The 17,614-nt window shown below is 41.0% G+C and overlaps 1 protein-coding gene across 5 annotated transcripts in view; it reads left to right on the top strand.

Annotated features, from left to right (window-relative positions):
* The window catches only part of LOC310958804 (putative E3 ubiquitin-protein ligase HERC1), a 43,013-nt gene that overhangs the window by 11,847 nt on the left and 13,552 nt on the right, over positions 1 to 17,614 (top strand). Inside the window, exons 19-51 of one of the 5 annotated variants that reach the window (XM_083929919.1) lie at positions 130 to 351; positions 816 to 989; positions 1,497 to 1,611; positions 1,747 to 1,864; positions 2,081 to 2,282; positions 2,413 to 2,713; positions 2,816 to 2,864; positions 2,941 to 2,986; positions 3,590 to 3,843; positions 4,439 to 4,636; positions 4,815 to 4,935; positions 5,038 to 5,278; positions 5,361 to 5,527; positions 5,658 to 5,810; positions 5,890 to 5,987; positions 6,126 to 6,221; positions 7,528 to 7,695; positions 7,805 to 8,044; positions 8,149 to 8,232; positions 8,641 to 8,866; positions 9,458 to 9,740; positions 10,092 to 10,810; positions 11,539 to 11,749; positions 12,439 to 12,608; positions 13,239 to 13,322; positions 14,159 to 14,345; positions 14,452 to 14,579; positions 14,725 to 14,930; positions 15,134 to 15,393; positions 15,564 to 15,616; positions 15,697 to 15,894; positions 16,847 to 17,012; positions 17,105 to 17,354. In XM_083929919.1, the coding sequence (XP_083786045.1) occupies positions 130 to 351; positions 816 to 989; positions 1,497 to 1,611; positions 1,747 to 1,864; positions 2,081 to 2,282; positions 2,413 to 2,713; positions 2,816 to 2,864; positions 2,941 to 2,986; positions 3,590 to 3,843; positions 4,439 to 4,636; positions 4,815 to 4,935; positions 5,038 to 5,278; positions 5,361 to 5,527; positions 5,658 to 5,810; positions 5,890 to 5,987; positions 6,126 to 6,221; positions 7,528 to 7,695; positions 7,805 to 8,044; positions 8,149 to 8,232; positions 8,641 to 8,866; positions 9,458 to 9,740; positions 10,092 to 10,810; positions 11,539 to 11,749; positions 12,439 to 12,608; positions 13,239 to 13,322; positions 14,159 to 14,345; positions 14,452 to 14,579; positions 14,725 to 14,930; positions 15,134 to 15,393; positions 15,564 to 15,616; positions 15,697 to 15,894; positions 16,847 to 17,012; positions 17,105 to 17,354 (6,188 nt within the window). Of the gene's footprint in view, positions 1 to 129; positions 352 to 815; positions 990 to 1,496; positions 1,612 to 1,746; positions 1,865 to 2,080; positions 2,283 to 2,412; positions 2,714 to 2,815; positions 2,865 to 2,940; positions 2,987 to 3,589; positions 3,844 to 4,438; positions 4,637 to 4,814; positions 4,936 to 5,037; positions 5,279 to 5,360; positions 5,528 to 5,657; positions 5,811 to 5,889; positions 5,988 to 6,125; positions 6,222 to 7,527; positions 7,696 to 7,804; positions 8,045 to 8,148; positions 8,233 to 8,640; positions 8,867 to 9,457; positions 9,741 to 10,091; positions 10,811 to 11,538; positions 11,750 to 11,861; positions 11,909 to 12,438; positions 12,609 to 13,238; positions 13,323 to 14,158; positions 14,346 to 14,451; positions 14,580 to 14,724; positions 14,931 to 15,133; positions 15,394 to 15,563; positions 15,617 to 15,696; positions 15,895 to 16,846; positions 17,013 to 17,104; positions 17,355 to 17,614 lie in introns of all 5 variants that reach the window. The other 4 variants (XM_083929923.1, XM_083929922.1, XM_083929921.1 and 1 more) reach the window with 4 other exon arrangements.

The following is a 17,614-nucleotide window of genomic DNA, read 5'->3' as shown; positions in this document are numbered from 1 at the left end:
CTTGGTTATTGTTATAATTGGTAACAGCAGTAACACACCGTTTAAAAAAAAAAAGAAAAAAGGATGGCCCATTTTTACACTTAACGTCCTTCTTAAAAGTTTAACAAAGACAAGGGATTTCCCTTACAGATACAAGTGAAGAAACCACATGCCTTGGACAGCAGCAACAGGAGGAGGAATGCAAGTGGGTCTGGCTGTTGGATCTGGAACGGTCTGTAGCGTTGGCAGTCGGCCGTTGCCTTGGTGGTATGCTGCAAGGCCCGCCACCCTCACTTCAGGAGAAAACATCAGAGTTCTGGCTATCAAATGTCCTCCTCAGGAACGGGCTTGAAATGGACTTTGAACAGCTGGGTAGGAAAACACACTTTACTGCTTGCTCTCCATGCTTTAATTTAAGCCAATGTTTTTGCAAATAGATACCAACTGCTTTTCATCCCCCGATTAATGTTGCACCAACATGTCAACATTCTGTTCGGAACCACTAATAATAAAACCACCTTGTCTGCAAATGGACAAAGAGGATGTTATGGAGACCAGTATAGAGTAATTTTTACAATTGCATTAGGTAGTTGACAGAAGAGATAGACAAGAAACATAAGGGTAGATTGAAGGGGATGACAAACAATAAAGTTACCACGTTTACCTTATATAGCTATATATATACATATATAGTTTATACATATTACACCATGAGACCACAGAGATTAACTGAAGGGCACCTTTTTAGATGTAAGTTTATTATGCAAATGTATTAATTAACTTTACTTTTCAATGGCTCACTTGATCTATGTGCCATGTGACTCTTTGTCCTGTAGACACTAGCATGGCATGGCTGACTGAGGTGGTGCTGCTGGGCAGTAGTGATGCCAGGCTGGCAGAGCTCAATCTGAATGAGGAAACTAGGATTTTGCTGGAACTGGTGCTGGGATCCTCCAGAGGACCTGCAGGTGGACTGTGGCGGAATATGGAGGAGTATGCTCACAGCAAAGGTAGTGTGTTTGAAAGTATATAATGTAGATAAACACACAGGGTTTACTCTAGAAAAGTTGTTAGTCTCGGCGGCAAGTGGCTTTTTTGACGGGGGCTCGGTGCGGGTCATCGACCGACTGACGGCAGCATTAAGGCAGGGCCCTAACATGGAGGTGACGTTTAAAGATAAAAAAAAAAAATATATATAGAACATAGATTCCAAAGGGTCCTATGTAAGTCTGTGCTAAAAGCTGACTGGAGATTTGAAAATATGATTACATCTAAGTTTCTAACCAACCGCCTCACTGTAGCTGTAGTTTACTTAGTGTAGTTAAGGGGAAACCCTGCAGGTGAAAATTAACTATCTATCTTGTTTAAACAGCGGAATTAGGAATAATCTGCATCTGTATACATGTACTTGCTCTGATAATTACTGCATAATACACCATAGATTTCAGGTTGTGTGTTTTTCCTTTTTGTGACGCTGTTGTAATTGAGCTCTTATTGTTGTTTTGACGTGAGAGCAGAATGGGAAAGTGGAGGTTCTTCAGGCGACTGTTTGCTGCAGACCGTCTGTCGCTGCAGTCTGGCTGCTCTTTTGAAACACACTGGACTGCAGAATGAGGCCTGTTGGCAGGACAGGTCAGTAACACAATGTACTATTTACTAAAATGCATGTTCCTGTGCATTTTATTGAATCATAATTGTGTAAGGTCCATACCGTCATGCAGAGCAATGCTAATTATCTGCTTTATCTGTCCAATTCCCTTGACACAGATATGAGCCCTGTGAGATGCTGTTAGAGGTTTATGAAACCGTTTATAAAATCAGGAGCACTCTGTTGGCCCATAAAAACTCTCCAAAGATGTCACAGGTGCAGACTGCTGTCAAACAGGTACCTTTACTAAAATTACAAATATTAAAGAAAATTTTATATGCAATATATATATTTTAATATTTGTTATGTAACTATTCCAGCAAAACTTGTGTTTTCTTCTGTTAATATTAACAATTATTGCACCCACATTTGTTTGTTTATATTTCTACTATATTAAAAAAAAATTATAAAATAAATTATTAAAAATGATTTAACATATTTCTTGTATTGCAGACCACTCAGTCTCCCCAAAGTCCTGATGAAGACAGGCAAGAGCCAGGTCCCTCGGTGGAGCAGGAGGGACAGGATCGCGAGCAACAGTCAGGAGGTCACTGCAGCCGAGAGGTGCAGGTGCCCCCACCCCCCGCAGCAAATCACAACCAGGATGTGGTTGCAGAGGAGGACACATTTGGCACCAGTCGTATGTACCTGACAGGTTAGAAATGTATATCTATGTCTGCTCAAATGTATTTCCTTTTATTTGTAACTTAAAATTTCAGGGGAAGACTAGCCCAGACAGAAATACACACACATCTGATTCTCATGTGTCTTTCCTGTCTCTGCAGAAGTCCTTGAATCATTCATGGCCACCCGGGAGGCCATGCAAGTACAGCAGAACGTGACAGTGTATGAATCGTTTGGCACCTCCACCCTCCCCGGCAGCATGGAGAGCCCCGTCAGCCCAGAGAGGGAGCTGGATCTCAAGCAGCAGTGGGAGAAGCAGAGGGAATCTGACGAAAGCTTGGGTTTCCCTGCAGCTTGCCATCTGGTGGTGTCCCGCTGTCTCTTCCTCCTGCTGGGGGTCAGGCCTGCTTGTGTGGAACCCAGCGAAAGGGAGAATATCCAGGCTATGAATACCGGAGCAAGGTAGAGTTTGTGTTAGGTAGCTGTGTTTGTTATGATATTTTTTTAGTGCAGTTGAGTTTTCTCTAAGCTCTCTAATAACTGTCTGCACAATCCCACTTTTAGGAGATCAACGGCAGAATTCCTAGCGATGGCTGCAGATGGCCGGAAACAGGTGAGTCTTGTGCTGTACCAAAAGTTGGCCCCTTGCCTCTTTATAGGTGCTAATGTATTGTCTTTGTCTTACTTAGTCTGACCAATCCAAAAACTCTTTGGGATCTTCCAAGAATAAAATGGGTAGGTGGAATATGTTTACTCCTAAATATGTGTTTCAATTAGTGCATCTTTTAAAATAAGTCATACCCTTCAGTGTATGACTGAAGGAAGAGTTTAGTAGAGAATTAGATTAAATTATCAATACCACTCTTGTATCTTTTTCCTATATAAGAGGCTTAAATCAGCAATCAGTTAGCTTAGCTTATCATAAGGACTGGAAACAGACAACTACAGCCTTGCTGCTCTGCAAGAAAGTGAATATACACTTATTTCCCAAAATGTCCAAATAATACTTTTAATAATGTGTCATCATCATTTGTGTGCTTTAAATCTTATTTTGTAACAAAGTTAGAGTTGTCTCTTCAGGTCAGCACAAATTGTTGCACTTAAAGTCTGCATTATTTCCAGTGGAACAAACTGTAGCGTGACAGAAAGGGTGCATCTAGAAAAACATTTTTAAATTAGTCTCTTATTGTAAAATTCCTCTGAGCACAACTTTGGAAATTTTTGATTTTTTTGTAAGTGAGAAAAATCACACACACAGAAAGTGAATGATTAACTCCGTCAGAGGTGTTGAAAGATATTATCAGAAAAGACTTATTCTTCTCGGTTTGTCTGTTCCAGGCTTACCTCTTTGTTCTCTGGGTATCATGAAAGACGCTTGGGATCGCCTGCGACAGTGTATCAGCCCAACCACCAGTATGTCCCACTACGGAAACAACACTTTGCCTATTCTTAACCAGGTGTTCCACTTTGTCTGCGGAAGCCTGATCCACTCGTCATCCTCCTCACCAATACTGCCGGCTGGACAGACTATTAGTCAGGCAGATCCGAGGGCCATTGCTTTTGCTATACTGCAGCAGCAACGCAGAGCTGAGGTAATAGGATTTTTATCTGCACACAGTTAATTATAACTGCAGAGGAGTTAGAACACCCTGTAACACATGCAGTTATTTGTTCATTTATTGGTTTCCTTCATGTTTTTGGTGTTTTTAAATGGGACATATTATGCATTTCCTTTTTTTTCTGTCATATATACAGTATAATGTTACAATGTTGGATCGTCATATAAAACCCAAACTTCAAATATTGGAGTAACACATGTAAAAGTAATCCCTGTGAGAAAAAAATTGTGTGCTCACATTACATACACTGCTACAAGTAGCTACATGCCAACAACACGAGAGGGTGAATACAGTATGAGAAAAACAGTGTTTTCAAACATTAAAACATGTAAACAGTTCTAGTAAAAACGAAAATACAAGTATGAACCTGAAATATGAGCATAATATGTCCATTTTAAGTCATTATAGTAATGTAATGGCAGAAGTAATTGGCCACATAGACTCAAGTATAGGTGGAAATTAATATCAATCTGCAATTGCAAAATGCAGTGCTAGAAATGATTTGTGTCTTTGAATGCATTTAATGATTTAAGGACTAACCGCCAACTATTCCCTTTATTGTGATCAGTTGCGCCTGGAGGCTTTGTGTCAGATGTCATCCTTCCTGTCTAAGATGGAGGAAAAGAGCAGTGGGTTCACCCTCTCCCCTCAGTTTCCTGCATTGTTGCACTCCGTGCAACTTCAGTTCCTCTCTGGATGCTTTTCTTTGGGAACACAAATCATCAACTCTCACTCTGGGGCCAATTATGAGACACAGCATTACATGGTACAATGAATAATCATGCTATGACAATGTTTGTGTTTCGGAAAGCTATAAAGAAATCATGAATATTTAATTTAAGCCAGATGGAGAGAGGATAATTACTAAATACTGTATTCATTTGATTTGTTTGTTCTACATTAACATTTTGTTGTATATATTACCCTCACATCCCTCTTATCAGTCGGGTACGCAATCAGTTTCTATGGATACACAGAGAGAGCTACAATCTGCAGCCCACGCCTTCTACCAGCAGGTGGTCCGTGTCCTCAAACAGAGGGTCCTGTTGGAAAGAGAACATCCAGGTTTGTTCATTATTGTTTCACAACATCTTAATTTCCACTGCCTGGTACAACTCTTTTATTTTATTTTGCATGCAGCTGAGATGTCGTTTCTGTCATACCCAGGTTCCTGCCAGCACCTTCTCCTAGCCACAATGTTTGCACTGAATTTCGACTACCAACCAGTGGACCTGGTGCTGGTCATCAAATGTGGCATCCTGGAAATCCTTTCCATGCTGACCAACAACAGCTGTGCAATGATGAACCAGGGCTGGTTTGCAGCATCTAAATCTGGATCCATGCTGCTAAGTGGACCTGTTAGACTGGCTTGTGCCCGCCTGCTTCAAATATTGACTGTGGCTGCAAGGTGAGAACTATTTGTGTAAATAAAAACCAAAAAATACTCTTTAGTGTTTACGTTTGAATAACAAATTGTCTTGTGCTCTCAGCTCCTGTGAGGATTTGCTGCCCGTGGATGTATCCCATGCTCTAATGGAAGTGATGTGTGAGCAGCTCCAAAATATCCTTTATACTTTCCACCAACAGCAGATAGCAGAGAGAGGAACAGCTGAGAGAACAGATCTGGACTCCGGCAGCAAGAGCGCAAATCTAATTGGTGAAACTTCACTGAAATATTTTCTACAAAGAGCACACTGTAAAATATACTTTTTAAGAACATGCATTGTCTTTATAAAGCCGTTTTTTAATAGACCTTTTGTTTTTTTGTTCTATTTTTGTTTTTTTAGGAGTGGAAAGCAGCAAAGTGGTTGAATCTCAGCTTGCAGATTTCTTGGTGTTTTTGAGGCGTGTACTATCGTTAAGAGTAATGAAAAGACTTTCCACTTTTGTCAAATGGATTGATCCACTTATGGCCATTATTTCACACAAGTGCTCTTCAGGTAAGACCGTTTAAGATGAAAAACAGCATTGATTTTTTTTTCACCTTGGCTCCTCTTAATTCCCACGTCCTCTCTTCAGGATCTCCATGCTTCCAGAACCTTCGCACTAAGCTTTTGGCCTTCCATGTTTTAGAAAGACTGCTACCTGCTTGTTCTGAACCCGTTCAAATTCAACAGGTATGATGTAAACATTCAAATGCAACGTGCAAGTGAAGTAGTTCAAGAGGACATTCATGCATTCAGAATATGTGAGTTTGAAATTGTGAATGTGATAATGAGCCCTTACATTTTGTCTTTTTCTCCGTTTTCTCGTAGATTGTTAAACAACTCTTTCAGCTCATGTCTGTTTATATGTGGAAGGAACCACTAGCTGAGAAGAACCACGAGGAGATGGCTGAAAAAGAAAAGGGGGTAAAATTGCCGTCTCATATAATTGTGGACTAATATTCTAGATTCACTGATAGGATGAGACTTTCTTTCAATAATAATACTATATGGACTTACTATGTAGCCTCTACCTATGTATGATACTGCTATAAATCACTATAATATCAGTGTATTACTATGTAAAACAAATTTCCCTTGCGCTTTCATGGCCTGTCTTGCCTAATAATCTGCATACTAGGGCTGCATATGAGGAAAATATGTAATAATGTTGTTGAATATTGCAAAACGATATAACTTTCAATAAAACAGATATTTTAACGTGTACTCCGTTCTGCCTTTCTGTGGCTTTCAGTTCACAGCTAAAATACAAAAAATTGATTGCTGAATTCAAGAAATCTGAAAGAAAATTATTGGCAGCATCATTTTATTGAACAAAAAGAACTCAGCATAAAATGCATCATTAAAAGAACAGTGAGTTTTGTACTTATACTCTCTTTCAACTAACTGTGATCAGTCTCCTAGTGTGCAAGTAAAATAGGGTTATTCTTCTTTTGAGCTATCCCAACTCTAAACGTGTGTAAAAGTTACACAAAGTCCTCATGCAGACCCTTGCAGAAATAATAGCAAACACAATTTAAAGGGTATAAATTACTTACTGGCCAAAGTTTTGTGTTCTCTACATTAGAACACATCGCAGCGTAATCACAATTCAAAATGTTTTTCAGATAACCAGCCTATCATAACCCTCATAACAATATCAGAAAAGGTGTTGCTGTGTTTTGACAAATATGAATGAATGCAGTAATCCCAGACTTAGATTATGTGAAACCTGTTAAGAAAGAAGTGAAATTCACTCCTGGCAGTATTGAAATTGAAAACAGCGGGGCTACTTGATAGAACAGATGGGCTTGTACTTTATGGTGGAGGTTGGCTGAGAGGTGGGAGAGGAAAGAAAAAATACAGCAGATTTAATTAGTTTCATGTTACAAAGACAATGACTATAAAATCTAACCTCCAGTATAATGTGATAACTATTCAAAATGTGATTTGCTTATCACGGAACTCTGTCAGCCAGTTCGTTAGTTATTTCTAGTAATTGTTTTATAAATCTATAACCCTTCATATATTCTTGTGTATTTCAGGATTTTTACATTTTAGTGACATACATGTTTTTAATAGATTTTGTCTAATTATGTCAAGTGAAACACTTAACAACTGCAAAATGTTTTCATATCATGTAATTGCATATTGCAACATGTAATTTATTTATTAATTCGTTTGATGAACATTGCTGCTAAACTATGCCTTCTCTCCAACTCTTGTTTTGCAGAATCCTGGCAGCTATGATGAATGTATTCCTATTGGAGATTTTTCTTTTGACCCACACAAGATAATCTGCTGTTCTTTGGAGAGTGGGAACATCCTCTCCCATGGCTCAGGAGGGAAAGGTTATGGCTTGGCAACCACTGCCATCACATCTGGCTGTTTCATTTGGAAGGTAAGGATTGGTATCTAGAAAAAAAACTCATGCATTTCAGCTTTATTGGTTTATCAGCCATGTCCTGACAGAACATGTTTAACAGACTGACCAAAACTTATCTCCTCAGTTCTACATTACTAAAGAGAACAGAGGCAATGAGGGCACATGCATTGGTGTCTCCCGCTGGCCAGTCAAAGATCACAACCACCACACGACTACTGACATGTGGTTGTATCGTGCCTATAGTGGCAACCTGTACCATGGAGGTGAACTGGTCCGAACACTTCCTTCCTTTACCCAGGGTGACACCATCACCTGCATCCTGGACATGGAGGCTCACACCATATCGTTTGCCAAGAACGACAAGGTCTGTCCAAATATTCACAGTCAGTATTCAGGGCTTTTACTCATATTCACTGTTTTTTTTGTTTTTTTACTGAACTCTCTGCGGGTTTGTGATTTTTCTGCTAGGAGCCAAAGTTGGCATTTGAAGTTGTGGTTGGGTCTGAACTGTACCCCTGTGTGTTGTTCTACAGCAGTAATCCTGGAGAAAAGGTATTTTGATATGCTGTGCATACTATAGGCACTTATTCCACAGGGCAAGTCCCCCATCTTTGAATCCTGTGTAGGTACATTTTTGATTATTCGGCCACAGTAAAAAAAGAACGAAAACATTTTAGAACTAACACCTTGGGGATTTTATTAATAGTGGGACCTGGGAACTCCATGCACCATAACTGAAAAGAGAACAGACTGCTAACTACCTGTGTAGTGTAATGACTGCAGAGTGAATGTGAGCAAACATCAACAATAAGTAGATATTTTGCCTATTAACATGTAAAGCAAATAGAGACGGGTTTCTTGACTATTCCATGAAGTTTTGCTGAAAATTCACATACAAAATTTTTATATCAAGAACATTTTTGCAGCGCAACAAAATTTACGCCTGTGTTTTTCTCACAGGTGTCACTGCGGGATCTCCAGATGCGAGGCATGCCCAGCAATCTACTTCCCGGAGAGCCTCTCTGCAGCCCTCGAACCACGGTGCTGCTGGAGTCAACAGTGCAACTCCTCCGTAGACTCCATCAGTGTGACCAGTGGGACTCGCACATCAACCAGTACATCCACACCCACCTGGAACTCATTGGTCCCCTGCTGAAAGAGGAAGACTTAGAAGGCTTCAGTTCAGGTGAGTAGCAGTGGTCACCTATAGGTACATTTAGCCTTCTTGTTTTTAAATAGATCTTGTTTTTTTCTAATTTTATAACAGTTTGCTACCACAGTTAACTTTTACATCTTCATTTGTTTTCAACTAAACAAAGGTCCCTAGCCGGGTACAAACCAACGAAATTTTGTGGCTCATGGTCTGCGTCTTAACTCAGATACCTGACCTGCTAAGAAATCCACAAAGATCTTACATCTTACAGTATAAACCTACCAAACTTGTATGCAAATATATTATAAGGAACATAAGGAAAGTGCAAAAAAATGCAAAGTCATTATTCCTAGTCAGTATTCCTAAATTGTACATCATCCTTCATCAGGCTTGGATGAATGTCCTCGTCACAATAGATACAGTACTCTCCCTGAGGTCACATTATCTTTCAATTATGTGGAATAAATATGAGGTTAGCAATCCCTGTCGATCATAATTTGGCTGCAGTGGACTAAGGGATGGGCGGCTGGTTGTAAGAACAGATGAAAAAGTGTATTATATTTTATTCATGGATATTACATCTTAGTCTTTGTTTTCTCATCACTGTCTCACATGCTCCTAAAGGCCTCAGTCCCACAGACTTTGAGGGACTGAAGGAGGAGAATGAAAAAGACGACACGGGGGAATTGTTGGCCCATTGTCGCTCCCTGTCGGAGGCCAAGCTGGCTGCTCTTTGCACTGAAGTGTGGCCGGTGCTGGCCCTGATCGGAGGAGTGGACAGTGGTCTCAGGGCTGGAGGCCTGTGCCTTCACAGGCCCAGTGGGCGCAGGGCCATTCTGCTGGGAGTCCTGAAAGAAGGAAGCTACTTGGCCAAACTTCAGTGGGAGGAGGCAGACCTCTCTGTCAGGTATTACTATGATATATTCATATGCCCACTTATTTATGATACAATGTGTTTGCATGTGTTTTTTAAATTAGGATTCTCATCAACTTCCATTAAACGATTCTTATATTTTTTCTGTCTTGGTCCTTTCAGTGTTTCTATAACTCTGTACAGTTCTTTTCTGTTAGTGTTTATTTTTCCTCCTCTGTAATCAGTCAAACATCTTAATTTATTTTTATCATTTACCCCCCTGATCTTACTTTCTTCTTGCTTCTTCCTCTTCATTCTTAAACCCATTAACCCCCCTGTTGAATCCGTCCTGGTGTCACTCCATGCTGTATCTGTGGGTTCTTCCCATCCTTCCCAATAACTAAGCTCCATGAATTCTTGGTCACCCAGCGACATGCCGATCATCTCATTGGAGCCCTGTGACATATCCTGCTGTGATGTCACCCCACTCGGAGGCCTCAAACCGACAGTGTTGTTAGACCTAATTTATTTGATGGGACTGCTGGAGGAGCAGGGATGGCTGGGAGCTCATCCAGCCTCCAACCCCAAAAGGAAATACTCAGAAGACAACATGAAAGAGAGTGAGATGCATTACAGTGTTGAGACAGACCCATTCCAGTCACCAACCTCAACCAAAGATGCCACAAAGATCTGTGACCATCAGGAGTCAGGACCACCCCAGCCTCCTCAAACACCCCAGACCTCCAGAGTGGATGCCTTTGCACATGAACTGAGAGCTGTTAGAGTCTCATACCTACTCATTGGAGCTTTGAAGTCCCTGACAGTCATTTTTAGTTGTGAGAAGCTATCTGATTTGCTTCAGGTGCCTAAACATGACCCTCCCAACTCCTCAATTAGTCCCGTTTCCAGCACAAACCCTGAACAAGCAAAGCCCAGCAGCAAACAGTGGGATGAGAGTGCTGAGCTGAGATCAGTGCTGCAGTATGTGGTGCAGAGCATGGTGAAGTGGGCAGTCAGGCCATGTCCCATTAAACAGAGCGTGTCTCTTGTCGACCTGGAAAGGGCTCAGGTCATGATTTACAAAGGAGCCCTGAACAGACTGCAGGAGGACAAAGAACACAAAGGTATCTACATTTATTCATTTGAGTAAAGATATTTGTTAGTTACTCTGTGTTGTAGAGTTGTAGACTTGAAAAATTGGTATTTTGACAGATTTAAGTGAAAAATTAGGATTTAGCACTTACTCTGCCTATTTTCTCAGATACAGTGCATACCAATAAACATTGCTGTAAATATACCAGAAATAGCCAGGGGGCTAGTTTTCAACTGGCCAGGTGTGATCTTGAAATAATTAAGAAATCAACAAGACAGTGACAATAAGGCCTTGCTTAGCTACACAGCATGCTTATTTAATAATCTGGCCTTTGCACTGAAATGTCTTGGCTGGCATTTAGGCTGCAATTAATAATTGTTTTTAATAAATGATGAAAACTGCCCGTAACTGAGAAATATATTCGGTTTATTTACATTAAAAGTAATCAAATTCTCAAATCAGAGATGCTGAAACACTCAACTGTTGAATTAGCCAGTTGGTTTTCTGTCGATCAGCTAATCAGTGCAGCTGTAGTATGTATGCAAAAAACACTACCTTAACATTGCTTTAAAATTAAATTGTTGAAATGCTATGAAATGTTCATAAAATCAAGGTTCGGTCCTTCTCCTGAGGGAAGTTGGACTGGCAGACTTAAAATCACCTTTGTTTTTGTTGTATTCGAGGTCAAACTAAAACAAATATAGTAAAATAAAAAGTATTGGTTGTGACCTGACCTTCCTCCCTCCCTTGTCCTTGTAGAATCTGGCCACCACTTATCGCAGCCCATTTCCAAATCCTCCAGCTCTGTGTCCTTGTACAGCGCGGGCTCAGAGGGCACTGCCATCTTCGGCCAATCAAACAGAGCCTCTGCCTCATCCTCTAACACTGACCTGGCATCCTCTCTGCCAACAAACCTGCAGGCAGATGGCCTTGATAATTTCAACCCTTTCTTTCCCCTCAGCCTCCTCCAGTGAGTATAGAATGAGTTAATAATTATGATGATTTAACAGTTGCTTGAGTAATTCATACTAAACATTTTGAATGAACACAGACAGAACCATTAGAGTTACTGATTGCTACAGACCTGTATCTTTTGGCAGCAGCAGCTTTTCTGAAGTCCAGGGAATGGGTGAGTTAGGGTGTTGATGAAAAAGGAGAGTGAGGATTGTGCCTGCACTGTCTTTAACCTCAGCTGCAGCTCTGCCTGCTTGTTCTTCTCCTAACCCAGTCCACTGACAGTGTCAGTGTTATTCTTACTTTCAGGACGCAAACAAACAAACAAACAAACAGACTCAGTGCTATATAATCTAACAGAAAAAAAAATCAAAGCCCTCCAGCGAGGAGAGTTTTGACAAGAATACTACTGAGCTCTACTGACTCACTGTACAAATCACATATTGTACCACCTTCGCTGAATGTGAGTGGACACCACAACAACAAATAACGGCCTTGAGCTTTTTGAGCTTAAAATAATTGATAGGATAAGTGCTTGGTTTATTTTCATTTTCAGGCATCTCCAAGTATAAATTCAGGTTAAATAAAACTCACCTCATTCCTTCAGATACGTTCTATTTCAAATGTTTGGTCAGGACTCAACAGATGCAGTATAGCACCACTTGCACTGTGTTATTACTGTATATATATTTTCACTCCTTCCAGGCACATGGTCTTAACTCGGTTCCCCACGCTTACGGGCCTGGTTAGCGCTCCCCCTGTGCTGCACCCTTGCTTCAGCCTGGCCAGCTCTGCTTCCTGTGACGCCTTCACAGAGCAGCAGACTAGCTTCATGGAACCAGGTCCCTGCAGCACACAGGCCAGAAGCAGCCTGGGTAAGAGCAAGCGCAGAGACGTTAATGGGGGAAAAGCTGTCGAACATCAGTACACTGAAAAGAAAACAAGTCTTAATTTAAATGTCTTTCCTAATTTGAAATTAGAGACATACTGTTTTGAAGAGAATAGCTCTGCTAATCGTTGCAGTCCTGCAGGTCAGTTCATTTTTAAACAAACTTTTTCCCCATGCTAGCTTCATATTCAAACATGCTACTGAAGTCATTGGAAAACTGCGTTATAGTAAAAGGAGTAGATTACTCAGTGGGAACTGTCTGTATCTTGCATGGTTTTATACGTTCATCTATTTGTCTCAAAACAGCATGCGTTTTTTTTCTTTGCTATTGGACAGATATGATATTTAAACTACTACATGCATGCATGACACAGTTTGTGCCCGCACATGCTTGAACGCTACCATTTATGTCATCGTCCGTTATTTTTTTGTGCTTTTTGTAGTCTGTAAACTGATAAAGTGGAAAATAAACTGGGGGGGAGGGGAACAATATGTGAACATAATTTATTATTCTGAAAGTTTTCACTACCGTACACATATGAACATTTCAAAATGGAGCTGTGGGTTTGTTTTTCTTTTCTTTTTGTGTACTTTTCCTTTTCTCCTCAACCACCAGAACGGACACAATTGTTTGTCACCAGTCGGTTGCTAGAAATGGGATTCTCTATGAGACATATCTACTGGGCCATGGAGGCAGCAGGTACTGCTTTGTGGAGTGTCTGATATAACTAACGCTTTCGCTAAATGTGCTTTCTATTTTAAACATCTGTCTTTCACTGTGTGCTGCAGCCCCTTTTGTAGCCTTTGTAGTAGAGATGTTATAGTTCTTGAATAGAATAAATGCATTGTATGAAGACTCTTAAATTATTGGTTTATGTATTAACATGATGTTGTGACTGTGACTCACAGTGGACATCGATTGAGGTAATTGAAAAGAAAACTATATACTGTTTATATATGTATACCATGATTTGTAGGGTGTTCAAACAGCCCATATTTTTCTGCATCAAAACTATCTGTAGAGACCTCCTGGAACAATGCCATTTGCTTGATAGTTTTCAGATTTTACTCTCTCCTTCTCCTGGGAAAAAGGAACAAATTCAAATCCAATTTTCACTAAAATCTTGCACACAGAATATATCTGCTTCTAAGACTTTTCACCACATGGTAAAGGTAAAGGTGAAGAAATTCTGATTCTTTGCTCACGCATGTCACGTTTCAGTTTATGTGTTACTGAAGGGTATATATAATAATATGTTTTCAGCATCACCTGTTTTAATCACAAACTCACATTACATACAACCAAATTAGTCAAACTATAGGCCTTTCCTCACTTACTACTTCACAGATTTCACACACTAACCCCTGTCACGCACTCTGTATCGTCAGAGCAGATGCACCAGTCTGTCCTCAGACGTTACACAGAAGCATGATTATCTGGTGAAGATGTCCAACACAAATTAGAAATGCAAAACTCCATGATCCATTTGTTCTTTTTGAACCCTGACAGTTAAACTTCCCTGTGGTCCCTCCCAGATGTAGCAGGTCATGTGGACTCTCAAACCATTGAGGTGTTGGCCAGCTGGATGCTGGAGCACCCCCTGACGGAGGAGCAGCAGTTGCCTGAGTCATCAAGACCGGAGGGTGCTCCTGACACCCTGTCGCCGGATGGGCCAGAGACAGTACAGTGTCCTGAGCGTTCCACCAGTCAACCCAATGAAAGGTAAGGGATTTGAAGAACATACTGACATTTTGTCATTTGATACAGACATTATGTTATTAGCACTGTTGTCAATGCAAACAGTAGAAGCATGATATTTTGTTTATAGTCTGTTGCCTGGGCTCGACTGGATAGAAAGGGAGAACTTCTTGGATGTCCACCTCACTAGGAACAGACCTCCTCCAGCACGCCGGCGACGCTCAGGCCCAAGTCAGAGGACCTCTTTCCGGAGGGCAGGTCAGAGTTACAGCTTTGAACTATGAAAGAAACATGTCTACATGCTGGTTTAGAGCTTCTATTACCTGATAGAAATATTGTCATCAACCTGTGCTGTTGTAAAAGCCTAACCACGCATTTTACTTTTCAAACACCATCTTTTCAGACTTGCCATCACCCACCCCCCTCCCGCAGCTGTACCAACAGCACTCCTTGGTCAGTGATTGGCCGGAGCAGGTGGAGTTTCATCCCTTCTCCGCTGAGGAGTCAGAGTTGGGCTACATGGATGACCCATACCATGAAGAACCGTATGAGGACCTGCTCACGCCTTCATTCTTCAGCTTGGAGATAGACACACTCCAGATAGTTGAGGTCACACACACACACACACACACACACACACACACACACACACACACACACACACACACACACACACACACACACACACACACACACACACACACACACACACTCTGTCATCACTAAGGTTGCTTGACATGTAAACCTGTCCCTTTCTCCCATCGTCCTTATTATTAGAAATATCACTTTGTATCTTATCACCCTTCTTTTAGGCCGGAGAAGAACACAGTCAGATGGTGAAGTGTGAGCTGTGCAACACCCTCACCCTGCAATTTAACAACCACATAAAACGGCGTCACCCAGGTTGCGGTCAGAGTGCTGCACGTAAGGGTTATGACAGCACGGGGGCCTACGTGGATGTATGGTTCAAAGGGGAGTGTGGCTCCAACTTCCCATTCTACCTCCTCTGCAGCTCCTGCAGGGAAAAGTATCTGGCTGCAAACCTGAGTGACCCAAATTCTAAATATGAAAGGTATAGTATTTAATACAGGAAATGATGGCTACATGCATCACACTACACACACTGTAGCAAACAACAATGATGGAATGTTTGTTGTTCTCTTACTTTTATAAAGACTTAAATCGGTTAAAGTAAACTGGCTATATTGCCTGTTATTTATCATTGTTGTCCTTTTGCTTCAGGATTAAAGGTCTGACATCAGATTTGATTGGCCAATTGGACAGCACTTCTGATGGTAGGGAAGGTTAAACGATTTTAATCTTTAAATTGTTTTACAGTGACTTTTATAAAAATTAATGGTGCTTGTTTTCTCAGATGATTGGGAAATGAGCCAGCAGGATGAGTGCGACACAGACAAGCTGACAGGACTGGAGGACTTTGGGCTTTTGCTGAGACCACTGGGGCTGACTGAAAAGAAGCTGGTGCCAGACCCAATAGCCTTCACTGAGCCAGATCCCCTCGGAGCCCTGGTTTACAGCTCAGCTGACCCTAAGAGAGCAGTAGCTCCAAAAGGTATCATGTTTTGGTATAGAAAGACCAAAGCCCTGTCATTTCCTGAATGCAATTTAGTTATTTTGAGTTAAAAGGTGTCTCAAAATATTAAATCCAGCTAAATCTTTGTAGTTGAAACAGAATTGTCAAAGATTATAAAAAAAAAGGATGTCCTTTGAGGCCATTTTTTCATATGATGTATGATTTTTATGATGTATATGAGTGCAGTACTAAAAATAAGATTGGGAGAAACAGAAAAATGCCGAAAAGCTGTTGTGTGGCAGGTTGTAAAAAACAAAAAGAAGAATCCAGATCTGGTATGAGGCACATGAGATACATCTGATACATGAATATTCACTGACAGTGATCGCTAAATTATGCTAGTGACAGTTACTACTGATGTGCAGCTAGCTTGAGCAGGGGGGTACTGCGGTACATTCGTGCAGTATAGCAACATCAGACTCTCTAACTAAATGTCAGCTGAGTTGAGATCTAACAGGTGGCTATTAACAGGTTGTTTTGTTTTTTTACATCTTAATGATACCTGGTGATTCTATCAAATATGTATAGGTGTCTGGATAAGCACTATCAAGCCACTGTGTTGGGTCATTGATCCACTTGAGCAGGCGAAGACTGAAGGTGTATGTTCATGTTGCAGTGAATGTTTCTGTAACTTTATCTCTGATAAAAGATTTAGCCCCCTTATTGTGACACATCCATATTCCCTCTGTGCTTGTTGGCAGTAGGAGAATCTAACCACACTCAAACTTACTGCAGCTTACTGACTCACCACTCATTTCTCATAGCTGGGCATCTGAAGCACACACAATGCACTCCCCAGTTGCCCCATTTGATCCAGAGCATGCCCACACAAGATGGTGTGCAAAAATGCAAGTTCAGCGAGATGTATCAGGGATTTATCCAATGATTTACCATAATGCAATACCTTTGTATATGTGTTTTTCCTCATCAGGGAATGCCCTTGTTGAGCGCAAGATCTCTCTGAGCCTTGGACAGCAGGCAGTATCACTAAGGGACTCCCACGATAGACTAAAAGCTTTAAGAAGAGTCACCTCTACAGCTCAGATTCTGCTAGCTTACAGCATGGTGATGAGAGCACTGTCTCAGACTGCCTCCAGGTACGTTTGAGAATATATAGCCTTTATGATATATATATTTTTTTCACCAATTCAGTGTGGTTTAAAGAGTCCCCTTTTATCTTCCTCTCCAGTGCATCTGTGTGCAGCCACTCTAACGGACTAGAGTCCTTAGGTCTGGCTGATATCCGTATCCTGGTCCGCTTAATGACTCTAGCAGCAGGGGGCAGAGCTCACACTTGTGTGGACACACAGTCAGGTGTGAACGGGATGAAGACAGAGCGCAACAACTCCACCTGCCTCAGCTTCCTTACCTCAGCCATTGGCAGTGTGGTGTCCAGCAGCCCTATTGCTTATAGGCAGCTAGTGGAGATATGCACTCAGGTCAGGTCTGCTTTGGTCAATCCACTAATTCATATATTTTTTGTTACATCAGTAAATTATACTTCCTTTTGTTCGGGCTTACTTAATATAATTTTAATGTACAGTATTTAATAGAATGGACTAAGCTGGTTAGATATCATTGGTTGTTGTATTTTTTTTTTCAGTTAATTAATATCTGCAATGAGAGTAACTTTAGGTCGGCAGAAATTTTGTCTTTCCTCACTGGCAGTGAGAGTGATGACACGAACACTGTCATAGCG

Source organism: Echiichthys vipera, assembly GCF_963691815.1.
Source record: "Echiichthys vipera genome assembly, chromosome: 16".
NCBI lineage: Eukaryota > Metazoa > Chordata > Actinopteri > Perciformes > Trachinidae > Echiichthys > Echiichthys vipera.
This window is presented reverse-complemented; position numbering and strand designations above follow the sequence as displayed.